Below are 18,437 nucleotides of genomic sequence, written 5' to 3' on the forward strand. Positions count from 1 at the left end.
TCTGTGTCGTGTGTGTGTGTGTGTGTGTGTGTGTGTGTGTGTGTGTGTCCTGCACGCTGCCCCACCTCTTCTCGTGCGTGGCCCCCAGGCCAGGATCTTGAACCCCTCAGGGCAAGCTCGAGGAGTCTGAACTCAACTTCAGACACAAGGAAAACGGGAGCCCTCCGTAACCCCAGAGGGCTGAGAAACGCTGAAGCTGGAAGCTATTTAGAGACCCAGCCCCGGCCCAGACAGAGGCAGCGGCTTGCTGAAGGCCACGCTAGGGCTAGCCCATAGCGGCGGTAACAATGGTCTTAATGATATTAGCAGCGAGCATTTATCAGCCCTTAATGCGTTCCAGACTGTGTGCCAAGGGCTTACGTGCGGTGCATTGTCGTACTCAAACCCAGACAGTCTGGCTCTGGGCCCAGGCTGGGCTCCAGCCTAGCAACGGTCGAGTTCAATATGATAGCCCGGGTTCGAATCCCGGCTTCCCCTCTCACGCTCACAGCTGGGTGGTCTCAGGCAAGCGGTTTCAACTCTCCGAGCTTCACGCCTTCCTCTGAGAAGGGGAGTCTCCGCCCTGCTGACAGGGCAGGTTACCATCCGTGTGTGAGCGCTGTGAGCAGTGGGGGAGCACTTCCCGCTGCCTCTGCAGCTGCAGGGTGATGTCTGTGTGACAGCAGGTGGAGGGGGCTGGGTCCGGCACAGAAGCCCAAACTGGTCCTTGCTATCAGAGACAGGAAACAGAGTGGCTGAGTGCACTGGCTCTGGAGCAGAGATTGGCAAAACTGGCTAGCTGCCTTTTTGTACATCCTGTGATTTTCACATTTTTAAATGGTTGGGGCGGGGTTGAGGGGAGACTTGCAAAAGAATACATCATAGCACATGAAGTTCAGATGTCAGTGTCCACAAATAAAGTTTTATTGGGACACATCCACCTGTTTATGCTTTGTGTGTGGCCACCTTTGTGCCGCAGTGACTGTTGAGTAGCCGTGCCAGGGTCTGTATTGGTGTAGGCCTGCAAAGCCCAAAATGTCTGCTCTCTGGCCCGTTAGAGAGGAAAAGTGTCCTGACCCCTGTTCTGGAATCGCACTTACTAGGTGTGAAGCCCAGCTTCACCGCTTACCAGGAGTTTGTCTTCAGGCCAGTGACATAACCTTCAGAACCTCAGTTTCCCCGTCTCTTAAATGGGGATAATAATAACACCTGGCCCATTATTGACAACTTACCTATTAGCAGATGCAGTCCTGGACAAGCTTATGCAGTTGTCTTTGGCGGGGAGGGTCCTCGGGGCCTAATAGATGAGGCGTCTGATGCCAAATCAGAAGATTGAGGGTTCAAGTCCCTTCATAGTTGCTCCTTGGCCTGTTTTTTGTTTTGTTGTTGTTTTTTCCTCCCTCTTGGGACTGTGCCCTATTCGAGCCTGTTCCCCTCCGACTGTGCCTGCCACCCACCTACCCATACCTCACACACAGCCCTGTGACTGCCACCAGCGTGACCCCCAGGGCCCTGCAGAACCAACGTGGGCCAGACTCAAGGGAGACTGTGGACCCTGAAGCCACTGGCCCCGAGTCCTGCGAACCCTCTGGGAACCGGCTGCCTCAGCCAGAGTTCAGACAAAAACAACGGTGATGGACCAGAGAGCTGACAGGCGAGGGGCTGGGCTGGAAGAGGGCAGAGGAGTTGCCCAGGAGGGTCAAAGGACAGGTGCGCTTTAAAATATAACAGATTATTGTGGTGGAAATGGTTTGGCAATAGTGGTGATTGTTGCGCCATATTATGAACGTCACTGATGCCACTAGGTTGTACATGAAAAATGGTTATAATGCCAAATGTGACATCATATGTGTGTGTGGTGTGTGTGTATTTACCACCATAAAAATATTTTAAGAAATAGATGCAGAGACTAGGACACAGCTCAGTAAGCGGTAGCTTACAACAGGTGCAAACACTACCTGATCACATTCATTGTTGCCCCTGGGCCCAATCAGTAGAGGGAATGGGAAAAGTCCCCACCTCTGCCACAGACGTTCCCGCCCCGGTGACAGGGTGACTCCGGGGGAGGAGAGGAGTCCGCGCCGGTGGGAGAGAGCCGGTGTCACTCCCTCAGGTTCCACCGTGAGGTCTGGCCGCGCCCTGGTCTCCTCCGGCAGCCGGCCTTTCCTCTCAGGCCTGTAGGCTGGGATAAAGGGCTTTTCCAGGGCGGCTCTGGCTTGGGCATCCCTGGGGCTTCAGGCACCGAGGCCCATCATCCCCAGTTTGAGAGGCCTGGTCACCGCGGACCCAGTCCAAAAAGCACCAGTGCCCACGACCGCCCAAGACGGATGGCATTCTGGGAAGGAGCAAATGAATGCGGAGGGGACAGATGACAGGCTGTGTCCCTGTGCTCTCTCCTCCTGGCAGAAGGGCGGAGAGAGGGCGCTGGCTCCGAGTCATGCGGGCCTGCATGTAAACCCCAGCCCTGCCGCCGCCTGCCTTTTCTGGCCCTGGGGAACCGGCTCCCTCTTTCTGCAGTGGAGGTCACTGCCACCTCAGAGACACTGGAGAGAGCTTCTGCGGGTTGCCACATGGAGCAACGTCAGGTGCCAGTTCCCCTGGGCCTCGTTGCCTCATCCTGGGCGCAGCCCTTCCGCGAAGAGGAGCGGCTGCCGCGCCGGCTGGCCGTTCTGGGAGCTGTCCCCAGGCCAGGCGGAGGGGAGGGATGAATGGGGAGCCTAGTGCCAGGACCCAGGCCATACCAGAACCCAGAGGGCATCTCTCCGGACCTGTCTCTCTGGCCAGAGAGCCCAGCTGCCCCCACCCCCCTTCTGGGGGGCGTGGCTTGGCCTGGCACTGGCATCCTGGGCTTTTTCTGCACCTTCCAGCCCTGATGCCATCCTCTGGGCGGCTTCTCGGGCCGGGGAAACCAGGGGGCCGGTGTGCGCACCCTCCGTCCTGCCCTGCCCTGCCCCCGAGCCCGGGGATGGACGCTCCGCCGGCCCTGGTTATTGTCTGCAGCGGCGCCCGCCTGCAGCCTCCCTGCAGCCCGGCTCCACCCCTTGCCTGCAAGGTCTGTTTCCTAATAGCTGCTCCAACCACACACCTCGGTTCCGCGAGGAGCCCCTCCTCTTCCTCCCTCCCTCCCTCCCTCGGCAGGGGTGGGGCCGAGGGGGGGGGGGAAGGCTAACTTGACAGCAGCGCCTCTTTCTTAGCTAGTCACCGGCCGGGCCCCGGATCGCCTGGCTGCGTGTAGCCTCCGCGGAGCGGTGGTCCTCCCCGAGTCCCCGAGGGGCCGCCCGAGCCGCGGAGAACCGGGGGAGGGGGCCCCGTCCCTGCCATGAGCCCCTTGGGGAGTCTGCAGGAGGCAGGCGTCCTCACACCTCCTCAGCGGCTCCGGAGGGAGAGGTGAGCGCCGGGCGGCCGGCCCGCAGCCCAGAGGTGCCGGGAGCCCCGGGCCTGTCATGGTGGCCGCCTGCAGCCGGCCTGAGGCGCCCCCGGCCGGGTGTGCAGCGGAGCTTGTCGGTCTGGCTGGCGCGGGAAGAAGATGGGGAGTTACTTGTCCATCTCGGCTTACTTCACCTCCCGGGACCCCTTTCGGTGAGTTGGGCTCTGAGTCCCCGACCCCCCCCCCCCCCCCGCCCCATCTCCTTTTTCTGCCTCCCGCCCCCCTGGTCCTGGAGGGAGGGCAGAGTCCTCCCTGGATCTGCTGCTCAGATTTCGCTCCTCCTCCTGCCATCGGTTCTGTCGGGCAGAAAAGCCAGTCGAATCTATGCTGGCCCCAGCGGCGGCGGCGGCCGGCGAGGTGGAGGGATCTGCCCAGAAAGCAGCTCCCCTCGCGGGGGACGGGGCCTCCATCCTCCCAGACACACCTGGAAGGGCCGCCAGGAGATGCTGCCGGCCGGCCGGCCGGCCTGCCTGCGCCCGGTGCTGCCGCTTCCGGGAAGAGCCCGGGCCGGCGGGTGCTGTCCTCCCGCAGCAGAGCGTATGTTACCTGCAGGCTGTGCTGCCTGCCAGGAATTTGTCCCAACAAGCAGGACGGACAGGTTTTGCCAAAACCGTGGAAGCTGACAGGATCTGGGTGTGGGCAGCCTGGTAGACAGTAGGCATTCTCAATGGCAAGCACGTTTGCCTCTGGCCCTGAAGGGCTCCTGAGCTCCCAGGTGAATACAGTTGCCAGGGAAAGGCCTGGGAAAGTTCTTCCCAGACGGGGACAATTGGCTCTGGAATGTTCCCGGGCTGCGAGGGCAGCCCCCGCGCACGCCCCGGGTCTCGGTCTCGGGCCTGAGTACCTGGGGGGGTGGGGGGCCTGTCTGCGGAGCTCCTGGAGGGAGGAGTAGAAACTTTCTCACCCCCTCAGAGCGGCCTTTCTCTGCTCTCCCACCCGCCCCACCTCCGACAGAAACTCCCCGGAGGGCGGAGGGTTAGTGGCCCTCGGGGTCCCTCCTTGAATGGAGTCATTCCTGGCCGGGGTGGGGCTTGTTTTCATTCACTTTGGGAGCAGCCTGTTGTTCCCCGGGCTGCCTCCCCCTCACCAGTGGTCCCGGGCCACTTCTCCCTTCTGGCTTCCCCAAGCCAGCCTCATGCCCGGACCTCGGTGCTAGGATACTAGTCAGGTGGCCGGGCTCTGGGCAGAAAAGCAGAACACCATGTGGTTTCACGGAACTGCTGGGCCCTGGCGAAGTGATGGGAAGCCTCTGGATACAGGGAAGGCGGGGGAGAGGCAGGGAACTGGTCCTCAGTGCTGACCCTACCAGGCATCCTGACAGGCACTTTATTGTTTGATCTCTCAATGGCCCCAAAGCAAGACATGATGCAGCCCCGTTTCTCCGATGAGGCAATCAGCGTCCACTGTGAACATGTGGAGTCTCTCTGGCCAGCCTTCCCGTCTTGTCTGCCTGCGTTTTTCCCATCAGCTGAAGGCTGGTACCTCCCCAGGGGTGCTCTAGGTCTGCTTTCCTCTCCCAGCAGAGAGGACGGAAAAAGAGGCCACGGAGGTGCCTGGTATCAAAGGGATGCAGAGATTCTTAAGAGCACATGGGTCCCTGGCCGGTTTGGCTCAGGGGATAGAGCGTTGGCCCGCAGATGGAAGGGTCCCGGGTTTGATTCCGGTCAAGGGCACGTACCTAAGTTGCAGGCTTCTCCCCGCTCTGGCCCCGGTCAGGGGTCTGGCAGGAAGCAACCCATCGAGGTGTCTCTCCCTCTCTCTCTTCCACTCTCTCTAAAAACCAGAGTAAACATAACCTCGGGTGAGGATCAGAACAAAAGCAGGTGGGAATTGATCTTGAGCTTAGAGGCAGGTTTTACCAGTGGACTCTCATTAATCCCTTTTACTCTGAATCCTGGAGAGGCACCCTGAGGGGGGCGTTGTCCCCTTAGGAGCCAGGCTGCGGGCCCTTTGTCATCTCCGGGGGATAGGACCACATTTCTCAGGCGCTAGAGCAGGTAATGAACTCCCAACCTGGACCTCTGAGGGCCAGGCTGCCCCGGTCTTCCTGTCCTTTGTCCTGTCCTGCGCCAGCCCCTCTAGGGAACCTGACAACCCCCACCTCTCCCAGCTCTGTTTGCCCAGCTGGGGGTGGGGGTGCTGGCTGGTTTACTGGCTCCCTGGAGACCCTCTCCCCTCCCCCAAATGAGAGGCCACATTCCTGAAGCCACTTCCAAAGTGACAGCCGGCACTTTGGGCTCTGTGCCCCACAGGAGGGACCACCCAGACCCTCCGCTCTCCCAGGTATCAATCTTATCAGCCACCACGTCACTGCCCAGCCCCCAGCCCCCTTCATTACAGGGTGTCCGCAAGGGCTGATCCCCGACCAAGTCCCTGTCCCTTCCCTGGGCCTCCGTTTTCTTTTTTGCAGAGCCTGGGGAGGCTCCCTCACTCCCTAGGCTTCTGACCATGACCCTGGCCAGATTCTGTGGAACAAATAATGTCCTTGACCCCAGGCCTCTGGGGGAGTACAGCGTCCGCAGGACTTCTGAGGCTGTGCCTGCAAGGAAAATGATGAAACCAGATTCCACGGAGACATGATGAGGCGTGACAGCCTCAAGGAGGGGGAGAGGGAGCAGGGAAGGAGGAATGTAATTTCTGTCCCCGGGCAGGTAGTGCTCAGCCGCGTGCACCGTCTTCCTCTGCCGGTGCCACTCCTGTCAGGGGTGAGGTGCAGGGACACAGGGGATCCCACTAAGAACACACCTCAATTGGAATTTACAAAAGAGGTAAATTAAGGAGTGACTTTTGTCCAACATATTTAGAGGGTGTATATATATATATTTCAGAGAGGAAGAAAGGGTGAGAGAGAGAGAAACATTGATGTGAGAGAATCATTGATTGGCTGTGCCTACATGCCCCCTACTGAGGGTCGAGCTCACAACCCAGGCATTACCCTGACCTGAATTGAACCTTAACCTCCTGGTCAATGCTCAACCACTGAGCAACACTGGCCAGGCCCAAGGATATTTTCCCCCCTTGATTTCAGAGAGAGGGGGTGGGGGAGGGAGGGAGGGAAGGAGGGAGACATACATGGATGTGAGGCATGGGAGGGCTTGTTCTCTAGCCTGTGCACAGCCAGCGTAAGATGACTGTTTGGTTCCATTACCACATGAGGGTGAAAATTTACCTGCAGACATTTGGCCTGAGTACGTTGCTTGTGAGTGAGGACTGGGTCTATCGTATTTCCCTTGGCGCCTCCCAGCGCAGTCACTTGCCTGTTTGGTCTTGCACATCCAAGATGCGCAGTAACTATTTCCTAATTGATAGGAACTGATTAGAATCGATCGATTTTCTAATTGACTGGATAAATAATTCATGTTAGCATCTTCTCAACTCACAAAAATCTGGTTCTGGGCCAAGAAGCAGGTCCCTGTTGCTTGGGCATGAGAGGAAAAGGGGTCTGTCTCGTTCACCCTTGGTGTTCTCAAATTAAAGAGGGCTCCAGCCTGGCCAGGGGGCTTGATCCATAGTAAGGGTGTGCAAGAGGCAGCTGATCAGTGTTTCTCTCCCTCCCTCTAAAATCAAGAAAAGAAGGAAAGGCCTGGCCATGTGATTAAGTGGTTAGAACATCACCCTGTGCATGGAAGGGTCATGGATTCAATTCCTGGTCAAGGGTACCTACTTGAGTTGCAGGTTTGATCCCCGGCCCTGGTTGGGGCATGTGAGGGAGGCAACCAATAGCTGTCTCTCTTTCACATCCATGTTTCTCTCCCCCTTTCCCTCCCTCCCTTCTACTCTCTCTAAAAATCAATGGGAAAAAATATCCTTGGATGAGGATTAACCCAAAAAAAAGGAGAGTGGGAGAGAAATGAACTCTTACAGGGTATCTGCTGTGAGCCAGGCATCATGTTAGACATCATGTGTGTACTTTAATTCTCATAATTCTCATGAGATTTTTACCGTCCCCAGCGTACAGAGGAGGAAACTGAGGCTCAGTCATGAAGTAACCGGCTTTAGGTGACACCTAGTAAGTGGCAAAGAGGGTACATGGGCCCGCGGAACTTAAGAGCTGTTTGTGAGAACCTGAACCGGTTATCTTTTTTTGAAATCTGTGAGGTTTGCATCAGTTCCCGCTGATGCAAAATACCTCGGTTTGGATCTGAGCTGCCCACTGAGCTGGCTGCCAGGTCTGGTTCGCTGGGTGGCTGCCCAGGCCTCTGTGGTGCTTTGGCAGAGGCGCCCCGAGGTCGTCCTCCGTGCGTGGGGGCCTCTGGGTGCCCTCCCCGGCCGGAGGGCTTCCACCCTTTCACTCTGGCTGCTCAGAAGCGTGCGGTGACCGAGGCCTGGCCCAGGCTGCAGGTACCCCCCCCCCCCTCCAAGCTGGATGCCCTGGGGCCTGCAGCGAGGGCAGATTTTAACTTTCTCTTGAAACTTTCGAAAATTGAAAGCTGGGGGAAAACACACACACACCTTGGCTTTGGGAAGAGCACATTGTGGCCGCGGGTTCTGAGAATCTGAGGTGGGATTTTTTTATTTTTTTTTTCCTTCGAGGAGCACCTTGCATTTCCAGAGTGTGTTTTGGGTTCTTTTCTTAAAGGGGCAGAGCCTGCTGGGGAGCATAATGCTGCAGACTGAGGGAAGGAGGAGCGTCGTGCCATATGAGCACTTGGGCTCCAGGAAAAGCCTCAGGAAGTGTGAACCCCGGAGGGACTGGAGCTCTCAGGGCTGCGGCCTCTTACTTGCACGGGCACCAAGCCGGGGACCCTGCCCGGTAGCCACGCAGCCTCATGGGGTGACGCAGTCCCATGGACACGGCCTCGTAGCCAGCACAGAGGTCCAGACTCCAGCTTCAACAAGTATTGGGGGGCCTGCAGAAGTGACCTGGGTGTTTTTCAGTCTTCCCGTCTGAGACACAGGGATAATCCTCTCTCCTCGCAGGGTGCGGTCAGGATTAGAGATCATCTGAGTACATGGGTAAGGCACCTCCTAGAGGGCCTGAAAGATGGCTGGCACTCACAGGTAGCAGGAGCCGTTGTGAATCATCTCAGCTAGGACTGCCAGTCTACAATGGCAGCTCCGCCAGGGGCCAAGGAGCCATTGTGTTCAGCAGCGAAACAGCCCGGGGACCCACAGCCCTCCTGCCAGCCGGTCACCTCCCTGCTCTCCAGAGACACCTGTGGCACCCACGTCGGCCACGCCACTGGCGGCACCTCCCAGGGGCATTCCTTGCCCCAGATGTGTGCCTCGGTGGTGTCGCTCTCCCGCCAGGTGTTCCTCCCCAGCAGGCTGGCATGTCTCTCCCCGGCGTGCCCGCACTCGCTCCTCTCGCTGCTCCCTCTCCTGGGCCTGGCCGGGGCATTCGCAGCAAACAAAAGCAGGATATTGGCAATGGCAAGGAGGACGTGTTCTGGTGCTCCCGTGCCCTGCAGCACACATGCCATTACAGGGACGTCACAGGGCCTGGGCGTGCAGTTGGGCGCAAATACGTCTGCGCTGGCTTTTCTCCGGGGAAGCCAAGAGACGGGCAGGACCTGGTGACCAGGAGCCACAGAGCTGTTGTGTCCCCACCTGGACCGACGATGGGTCTCGCCACTCCCACCGTTTCCAGCATAAACACATCTGCTAAGGGCTTCCTGACTGTCTCAAGCCCTTTGCTGGGTGCTGAGTCGACCAACATAAAATGGGACACTGTTCCCCTCTTCACGGAGCTCACAATCTAGTAAAGAAAGAGGGTACCCAGAAGGTGGGGGGCAAGAAGGAAGCCCCCCTTCTAATGCAGGCCCTCCGCTGGACACCTCATGGTCACTCAGAACCTCACTTAATGCTACCCTGAGAGCAGGTGGTGATGTTACCATGTCACAAACAAGAAGTAAGGCCACTGGCCCAAGGTCAGTTAGGTGGTGAGCGGTGGTACTGAGATTTACAGCTTGGGTCATCCAGGGAAAACATACATGCACAGAATCGAGGGGATCTGTGGTATAGTCTGCATTTTACAGGCGGGGAAACTTAACCTAGAGAGAGAAAGGGGCTTTTCCAAGAGCATGTAGCACCGAAGAACTTGAACCCCAGTCTCCCAATCAGAGCTCATCCAGAGTGCCTTCTACGGAGAGGAGTTTGAGCTGCGTGCCCGGAAAAGGGTCTTCCCCTCGCCCTCTAATGTCTGGTTTACAGGGCGCCGTTCTAGGCACTTCATACCCGCACTCTTGGTGCCATACTAAGCTCCCAACACCCTGAAACTCAGCATGCTAGGGCGAGCAGGAAATGCTACAGGATGGGGTGGCTGATGGCAGAAGCCACCAGTGTTGGTGGAGTACCTAGGGGCATTGGATCCTCCACAAAGAGGGATCCTCAGGATCCTGCTTCTCTAAGCCTCCCTAGCTCCACAGACATCTCCCCTTCCTTCCTTCCTTTCCACCTGTCCCCCTCCTCGGCCTCCCACAGTGCTTAAAAGTGTAGCCCTCTTTGTGGACTCTTGCCTGGCATTGTTAAAACTGAGTTTTGTTTAGACATTCTCTTTTCCCAGCTCATTATACGTTCCTGGAAGGTGGCGTGGGACCTGGTGTATGTATCTTCTAGACCCGCGGTGCCTAGCAAATTGCTCTAGTAATACACCTGTCTTGCCCTTCACAGTTTGCAAAAGGCTTTCCTCGACATTAACGTAGTTTTCACAGTGGTTCTTTGTCGTTGGATGCTGCTGGCCCATGTCATCAATAAGGAAAAATTACCGAGTGTTGTCCGAAGCTATCCAGCTAGTGGCCAGTAATGGGAGCCACCATTCTCGTCCTTTTTCACAGCTAACTCTCCCTGAGGCCCTGCTGTGCTGGGTCTTTTATACGAACCACAGGAGGGCCGTGGGTCCCCGGGCTGTTTCGCTGCAGAACACAACAGGCACTTGAATACACAGGATTTCACTTTCACAGCAGCTCATTTTACGGATGAAGAAACCGGGTCAGAGAAGTGAAATAACCTGCCCAGGATGACATAACTAAAACTAATCCCGGGTCAGGATTCAAACCGAGCGGCAGCGCCTCTGGGAAGCAAGGGTGTGGCCCGTGTGGGTGGTGTGAGGCCTTCACAGGAATAGAGTGAGTGTCTGTTCACTAGAGAGAAAGAGATGGTCTCAGAGGCCAGGGAGCTCTGAGCTGGGAGGCGCAGACATGAGGAGGACCTGGTCTGTGCAGACATGGCCTGAGAGCACAGACCCGACCTGACTGAGGGGAGCTCCAGGGACTGGAGGAGAAAGGAGCTAATACGGGTCTAATGCAGCGTGCACAGCCCTAATGGGGTTTTGTTGCGGCCCCCCCCCCAATATGTTATTTTGAAAGTTTTCAAATGTACAGAAAGGTTGAAAGAGCCCTAACCGGTTTAATTCAGTGAATAAAGTGTCAGCCGGCAGGCCAAAGGGTCCCAGGTTCGATTCCGATCAAGAGCATGTAACTTAGTTGTAGGTTCCTCCCCGGCCCTCGCCCTGGTTGGGGCACATGCAGGAGGCAGCCGATTGGTGTGCTTCTCTCACATCGATATTTCTCTCCAACTTTCCCTCTCTCTCCCACTCTTTCTTAAAAGAAAAGAAAGTCAATGGAAAAATATCCTTGGGTGAGGATTAAAAAAAAGAAGAAGAAAAGTTGAAAGAGTAGTTCAAGGATACCCATGTACCCTTCACCTAGATTCGTCATTTGTTAACTTTAAGCCACTTTATCTGTCTATACACACCCGCGGTATTTATTTATTTTTGCTGAACTGTGTAAAAGTAAGTTGTAGTTATCTTGACTTTCACCCTTAGTTAATTGAATGTGCTTCTTCTAAGAATTCTTTGTAACCAAAATATTATTACATCTAAGAAAACTGACAGTAAAATCACAATATAACCTAATGTATAGCCCAAATTCAAAACTCCTCAGTTGTTCCAAAAATGTCACTCAAAGCTGTGTTTGTTTTGTTTGTTTGTTTTTAATCCAAGCTTTCTTTAGGCATTGCAGTTAGTTGCTATGTGTCTGTGCATTGTTGTCTCTGTGGCCCCTACCCCCGACGGCATTAGCTTTTTGGAAGAGTCAAGCTCAGTTGTCTTATTAAGTGATTTACATTTTGGGTTTGTCTGATTGTTTCTATTTTTAAAGAAATATATATGGCTTTTAAAATTTATTTTCATTTAGAGAGAGAGAAAGAGAGAGAAACACCAACTGAGTCACGCTGGATGGGCTATTTGTTTCTTTATGTTTAATATTTGGGGAAAAGAATGCCATATCGGTAATGCTGTTGGTGACGGGCACGATTTGAGAAGTGGAGGTGACTGAACTTCTGTGGTTACTCCAGATACCTGTCTAGCCCAGAGGCTCTCAGCCGGGGCCATGATTAGGTGTCAGTCCTTGGTATACACGCACCCCACACATACATTACATGCACGTTTTCCTTGAGTGTGCATTTTTTTCTGGGAGAGGCTTCTTGGCTCCCAGTCAGGTTCTCGAAGCGTCTCAAGACCCAGACAGGTTGAGAAACACTGGGTCCAAGAAACATCTGGATTCCAAGCATCCAGGAGCGTTTCTCTCCTCATCTTGCCTCCCAGGTGTTCGGAATGCCAGGAGTCCCTCACCAACTGGTACTACGAGAAGGACGGGAAGCTCTACTGCCCCAAGGACTACTGGAGGAAATTCGGGGAGTTCTGCCACGGGTGCTCCCTGCTGATGACAGGGCCTGCCATGGTGAGTGAGTCCCTCGGTCCCCGCTCCTCGTGGCCATCAGAGTCCGTTGACCATGCCTGCCGTTCCCGGGGGCCATTCGCCTTCTGGTCTCTCCATCATCTTCATTGAATCCTTTACCAGATGTTTGTGGAGCAGCTACTAAGTAGCCAGGTGATCCTGTCCTCAGAGACTCCACAAGCCGGTGTTGGGTGAGGGTGGAGAGGCAAACGGGGAGGAGACACACACAGCAGGATGAAAGCCTTAAAGGAGAGTGTTACAGGCTGAGAAGAGGCCAGGACCAGGAAGGGAGACTCTGGCAGGAGCCAGCAGAGAGAGTCCTCCTCTCCTACCTGCTCTGAGACAGAGGTTGTGAGCCTAGTCACCATTTGCCAGCGCTGTGTTGGAGAAACCATGAGCCTTTCTAATAGGGGTGATGACTCCTGGGGACTCGGCCTCGTGACTGAGACCAGAACAGTTTTTTGCAATCCCAAAAATGATAGGGGGCGCCAGTCCTGGGGAAGCTCTAGGGCAGGAAGTGCCAAGGCACATTGTTGCCGGGACCCGCACATCCTTGATCGGAGGTCACTCACCCACCTCTACCCTCCCTCTAGCAACAGCGAGGGCTCACTTTCTTCCTCTGTCCATCTCTCTCCCCACCCGCTCCCAGGTGGCCGGAGAGTTCAAGTACCACCCGGAGTGCTTTGCCTGCATGAGCTGCAAGGTGATCATCGAGGATGGGGACGCATACGCCCTGGTGCAGCACGCCACCCTCTACTGGTGAGACGTCGACCCTGAGTCTGTCTTCCCCTATGAGAATGGCCGAGGGCGGGACAGGGCAGCATGAGCTGGGCGGAGAGACGGCTGGGTATCAGAGCACTGGCTTCCTCTCACTGCAGTGTGCTCAGCCTGTTCTGTAAGCTGTGAGCAAGACTGTTAGCATCCCCCGGACCTCTGCCCTTACCTCTGTGAGGTTACGGCATTCTGCCCGGCAGCCCTCCCACAGAGCGGGGAATGGCTGGGAAGGCGCCCTCAGAGGACCAGAGGGCATTAAAGGCAAAGGCCCCTTAGACCTCGCTCCGTCCAACTGTCTCCTTTGATAAAAGAAATCGGGTTGAGGCCCAGATTGGGGAAGGGGCTGGATCCTCACAGGGTCGGAGGCAGAGCAAAGAGAACCAGGCTTCTCATTCCGAGCGGCCAGCAGGACCGTGGAGGGACAGTAATCGTGGGGCTGCGGGTGCCGTTCTTAAAGCCGTGTGGTGCAGTGGTTACTGGGTCTTCGGGGGGGAGAGGGGGGGCCTCTGGGACCTTACCCCTTCCTGTTCCTCTCCCCAGTGGGAAGTGCCACAATGAGGTGGTGCTGGCGCCCATGTTTGAGAGGCTCTCCACGGAGTCTGTCCAGGACCAGCTGCCCTACTCCGTCACTCACATCTCCATGCCGGCCACCACCGGGAGCCGGCGGGGCTTCTCCGTGTCCGTGGAGAGCGCCTGCTCCAACTACGCCACCTCCGTGCAGGTGAAGGAGTGAGTATTCCGAGGACCCCGGAGCGGAGGGGTCCTGAGCTGGGTCCGTAGATGGGCCTCCAAGGGGCTCAGAGCTCCGGAGTCGGATGCTGAGCTCCCTCCATCCTCATCTTACGCCTTTCCCCCCGCCCCCCCTCCCCGGCGCTCCCGGCGCTGTAACCACACCTGGGCCTTGGCACCCACCACGCTGTCTGCCCAGGCCGCTTCCCACCGGATACTTAATGCCAGAACCGCTCAGCTTTCACGTGTCAAGTGTCAGATCATGTTAGCTCTCTGAAATCATCTGGCTTGGTTATGTGTATTAGTTTGTTTATCGTTTGTCCTCTCCACGCGTTCCTTCTGGAACGTGGCTTAGTCTTGTCCAGGACTGCATGCCTGGGGCCTGGAGCGGCGCCTGGCGTATGGGAGGCGTTCATTGATTATTGTCTCGTTGGTTGAGCGAGTGAACCGAGGGAGGAGAAAGAGATTAAGACTCCACCCCAGGTCCAGGCCTGAGATCTGGGGGGAAGGAGTCTGTGTGCACCTCAATACCGGTAATGAGGCGCCTGTGGCTGCTAACTGTGAAATCCTGATTGTGCGCTTAATGGCGGGCTGCACACGGGGTGCTTGCGGTATAGGTGAGAGTTAGGAGGGAGTCGGGAGGAGCTGAGGTCTCTAAAGCCTCATGAGATGAAAGGCGGAGGGATTGCGTTCGGTGCAGAGGTAGGAGCTGTGGTTGTGTCTGGCAGAGGCTGGGTGGTTGGGAGTAGCCAGAGAGGGAGTTGTTAAGTCACACGGAGGGCCTGGATTATGAAGACTCAGCAGGTCTATTAAGGGATTAAAGCAGCAAAGTGATGCAATCAGGTTAGCATTTTAGAAAGATGGAGGGTGTGGAAGCTGGGTGGGAGGGGAGCAGGCCCGGAGATGCAGAGACCAGCTAGGAGGCTGGTGCGTGGTCCAGATGAGAGATGTTGGTAGCTATGGCGATGGAGAGCACGCAGGGTTCTCCAAGACGGTGAGGGTTGGGGGCCTCAAAGGAGCAGGGAGGGAACCCCAATGGGGAGGCTGGCGCCCAAGTTTCCGGCTTGGGTGAGTGCCCGTTCTCTGTGGGTGGCCTGGGCCTGGGGGAAATTGGCCAGGCCTGTTTTTAGGGTTCCTTCACCCGCCTCAACTCTCCTATCTGGTCCTAGGGTCAACCGGATGCACATCAGTCCCAACAACCGCAATGCCATCCACCCTGGGGACCGCATCCTGGAGATCAACGGGACCCCCGTCCGCACACTGCGCGTGGAGGAGGTAGAGCGGGTGTTCAGTCCGCCTGTGGGTGCGGGGCATGGAACAGACAGACCCTCTGGGAGACCACGCTGTGACCTTCGCCCTTCTCTTCCCCTCGTCTGTCTCTTTGTCTTGCCGCTGAGCTTGTGACCACTGGTGACCTCCTGTGTCAGCCTGGCATGTCCCCAGGGCTGCAGGGATGGCCTGACAGATGGGGAAGCTGACAGGGTGCCAGGCAGAGGGCACTGCGGGGTACTGGCATCTGGAGGCCACTGTTAGCCAACTTGACCACGGGCCACACTGTGCTTGGGTCCTCCGGGCTGGTGGAGGGTGGCCTGAGGGGAGCCGGGCTGTGGGATCCAGCCTCACGCTGCTCCTTGGCCACAGGTAGAGGATGCGATCAGCCAGACGAGCCAGACGCTCCAGCTCCTGATTGAACACGACCCCGTCTCCCAGCGCCTGGACCAGCTGCGGCTGGACGCACGGCTCTCCCCCCACCTGCAGAACGCCGGGCACTCACACACCCTCAGCACCCTGGACGCCAAGGAGAACCTGGAAGGGACCCTGAGGAGACGCTCCCTCAGGTGCCCACGCCCGTCATCCTGCTTCTGTGTCGCCCCGGGCCCGTCCCTCGGATGAGGCAGAGCTGGCTCTCTGAGACCAGCGGAGTCAGGAAGGGAACCAGCTGGCCAGGGACGGGCTGCGAGGATTGTGCTGAGCCAGCGCCCCGCAGGGAGATCACAGTTTCATAACCAGGACCTGTGCGTGATCCGACCCAGCTGTCCGCCAGGTTCCCTTAGAAACCAGGGGGTCAGACCGTCCACTGCCCTCCTGACCGGGACAGGAGGCAGGGACGCCGGGCCGCGAAGGACAGCGTGGCTCGTGGGGAAAACACGAGGCTTAGGGGCTGGCGTCGGGGCACAGGTAGGATTCATAAATATAAATAAGGATGTTGAAAACAATAAAGCAAGAGAGGAATGCAAGTTGTTTTGGGTCTGAGGGACCAAAACCAAGTATGCGGGGAGGCTGAAGGGGCTGGAGCTACAGCACTGGCTCCCCAGGCTGGCACACCCCGATGGCACCTTCTAGCTGAGTCCCTCCCCCGCCCACCGCACCTTCTCGCCTGCCTCTGTCTGCCTCTCTGGGTGGAGTCGCGAGATAAAGGTGTCTGACTCCCCAGTTACGTAAGGACTCGGTGTCAGAAAGGACGCAAAGCAGCCCAGAGTCAGCATGCAGCAGAGACGAGGCGCTGTTGGTGTTACTAGGAGTCAGGTTCTTTACCCGCCCCCCTGACCAAACAGACTGGATCGCTCGGGGTCCTCTGGCCTGGCGTCTGTTGGAAATAGGGCCCTCCCGACAGGTGGCTCCTGTCACTCCTGGCTGCCCTCTTGGCCTCAGCCAGCAGGAGCGAGCTGGTGGCGGCACGGCGCCAGAGGGCCGAGAAGGCCTGGGACGAGGGAAGATGAGGGTGGGGGTGGCTGGAGAGCCGCTCAGATACCTAGAGGGCCGTCATGCAAGAGAGAGGCCAGCTCACCTGGCGTGCCCTGCGGGCACGCACGGCAGGAGGACGGGCAGAAGAGCAGGGGCTGGGGAGCCCAAGGGAGACAGGCGTGTCCCCAGAGAGGAGGTTGTGGGGTTGCAGTCCACCGTCAGTGCTGCGGACTCAGCGCCCCGTTTTTTCTTTAGGAAGTCAAAGTCACAGTCACCGGCCATTACTATGACCGGCTGCTCTTAAAAGTGTAAACATACTGGCTTTGTTGCTGAAGAAATGATACATGCTGATGATTCTTAAATGTAGGAAAGGTAGCCGGATTCAAGGATGTGCAGAATATCCCAAATCCCCTTTGGCCATTTTGGGGGATGGCAGTAGGCTAGACCAGTGGTTGGCAAACTGCGGCTCGTGAGCCACATGCAGCTCTTTGGCCCCTTGAGGGTGGCTCTTCCACAAAATACCATGGCCCGGGGGAGTCTTTGTTGAAGAAGTGGCGTTCGAGGAAGTTTAAGTTTTAAAAATGTGGCTCTCGAAAGTAATTTCAATCGTTGTCCTGTTGATATTTGGCTCTGTGGACTCATGAATTTGCCAAATCACTGGGCTAGACTGTGTGACCCCATTACTGCCTCTGATGGAGCAGACATGGACGGCGGATTACCACCTACCGTGCTGTCCTGTGCTAAGCGCTCTGCGCCAGTAGCATGTAGTCCTTCATTCCAGGTGAGGAGTGCTCAGGGTTCCCGCTTTGAATGGCCTTAAATATGCTATTAGTGTTTGCAGCCCCCAGATGGTACATCTGTTGGACATACGAGTCCCCTTCCCCAGTCATAGCTCCTGAGCTACACACGTTGGGATGGTCGGGGTAGCCACAGGGTTTCCTTGGCAAGACTCTGGGGGCCACCCGATCCCTAGCACCCCCTTTCCTCATCCTCAGGCGCAGTAACAGCATCTCCAAGTCCCCCGGCCCCAGCTCCCCGAAGGAGCCCCTGCTGTTCAGCCGCGACATCAGCCGTTCCGAGTCCCTCCGCTGCTCTAGCAGCTATTCGCAGCAGATCTTCCGGCCGTGCGACCTGATCCACGGGGAGGTCCTGGGGAAGGGCTTCTTTGGGCAGGCCATCAAGGTAAGCACCGGCAGCAGCCGCTCTGTTCCTCTGCGCGCGCCCCCCCCCCCCGTCCCCCGTCCCCCGTCCCTCCCTCGCCTTCTTTCGGGGACTGCCGGTGGTGGCGTAAGGGCTGCCCCTGCCACCCCAGTCCTCCCAGGCTCCCCGAGGTCAGCGTCGCTGTTGCAGGGAGCGTGGTGAACCCGGAGACCCGGGTTGGGGGGAGCTGTGCCTGTGGCCCACCCACATCCAGGCAGGGGGTGTTTTTAGGCGCCCAGAAGCCCCCGAGCTGGGCCTGCTGCAGGCAGCCCACGGGGGAGTGGCTCCTGCCTCCCTGATGCACAGTCTCGGGGACTAACCTCTCTCTCTCTTTCTTTCCTCCTCCTCCTCCTCTACTGAGAGCTGGGAGGGGGGGTCAGGTAAGCCATGTGTCTCAGCTTTGGGAGCATTGGGGCTGGAGAGCTCACCCCCAACCCCTGGAGCCCCCCCGAGCGCATGTCTGTGGCATTGGCCTTCCTGCCCCAGATTTCTGTTCACCTGAGGGACTCACTCCCTTCTCAGATGATCCAAGCCCCCGCCTGGCTTGTCAGCCCCTCCTCCTGCCTCATCCCACACTTGCCTTTTCCGGGTCCTGGCTTCTCCCCGGTGCATGCCCAGCTCTCCGGGGACCGGGCGCGCTCCTCTCCGAGTCCGCTGGTGCCCCGTGCTCTGTCCCCCCGGCACATGAACTCTGTCCACCTGACCTGGCTCAGCGCCTCCTCCGGGGATGGGATGGCCAGCTGCGCTGAGTTTCACACGGTTCTCCAGAGCTGCCTCTGGTCTCTGCCCCCGTGACCGTCGCCCTCCTTGTAGGTGACACACAAAGCCACGGGCAAAGTGATGGTCATGAAGGAGCTGATCCGGTGTGACGAGGAGACCCAGAAGACCTTCCTGACTGAGGTAAGAAGAGGGCGTGGATTAGGAGTTTGGTGTTCCTGCTGGAAGAGGGAAGACCGTACTGACTG

At 57.4% G+C, this 18,437-nt stretch overlaps 1 protein-coding gene across 4 annotated transcripts in view; it reads left to right on the plus strand.

Annotated features, from left to right (window-relative positions):
• LIMK2 (LIM domain kinase 2) overlaps positions 1-18,437 on the plus strand; it is a 51,540-nt gene that overhangs the window by 24,588 nt on the left and 8,515 nt on the right. For 2 of the 4 annotated variants that reach the window (XM_036449679.2, XM_036449675.2), the window contains exons 3-9: positions 11,952-12,087; positions 12,734-12,843; positions 13,399-13,587; positions 14,757-14,862; positions 15,229-15,425; positions 17,268-17,454; positions 18,286-18,372. In XM_036449679.2, coding sequence (XP_036305572.1) covers positions 11,952-12,087; positions 12,734-12,843; positions 13,399-13,587; positions 14,757-14,862; positions 15,229-15,425; positions 17,268-17,454; positions 18,286-18,372 — 1,012 coding nt within the window. Of the gene's footprint in view, positions 1-3,147; positions 3,559-11,951; positions 12,088-12,733; positions 12,844-13,398; positions 13,588-14,756; positions 14,863-15,228; positions 15,426-17,267; positions 17,455-18,285; positions 18,373-18,437 lie in introns of those variants that run through there. The other 2 variants (XM_036449676.2, XM_036449681.2) reach the window with 2 other exon arrangements.

This window comes from Pipistrellus kuhlii, unplaced genomic scaffold (genome assembly GCF_014108245.1).
Source record: "Pipistrellus kuhlii isolate mPipKuh1 unplaced genomic scaffold, mPipKuh1.p scaffold_m20_p_20, whole genome shotgun sequence".
NCBI lineage: Eukaryota > Metazoa > Chordata > Mammalia > Chiroptera > Vespertilionidae > Pipistrellus > Pipistrellus kuhlii.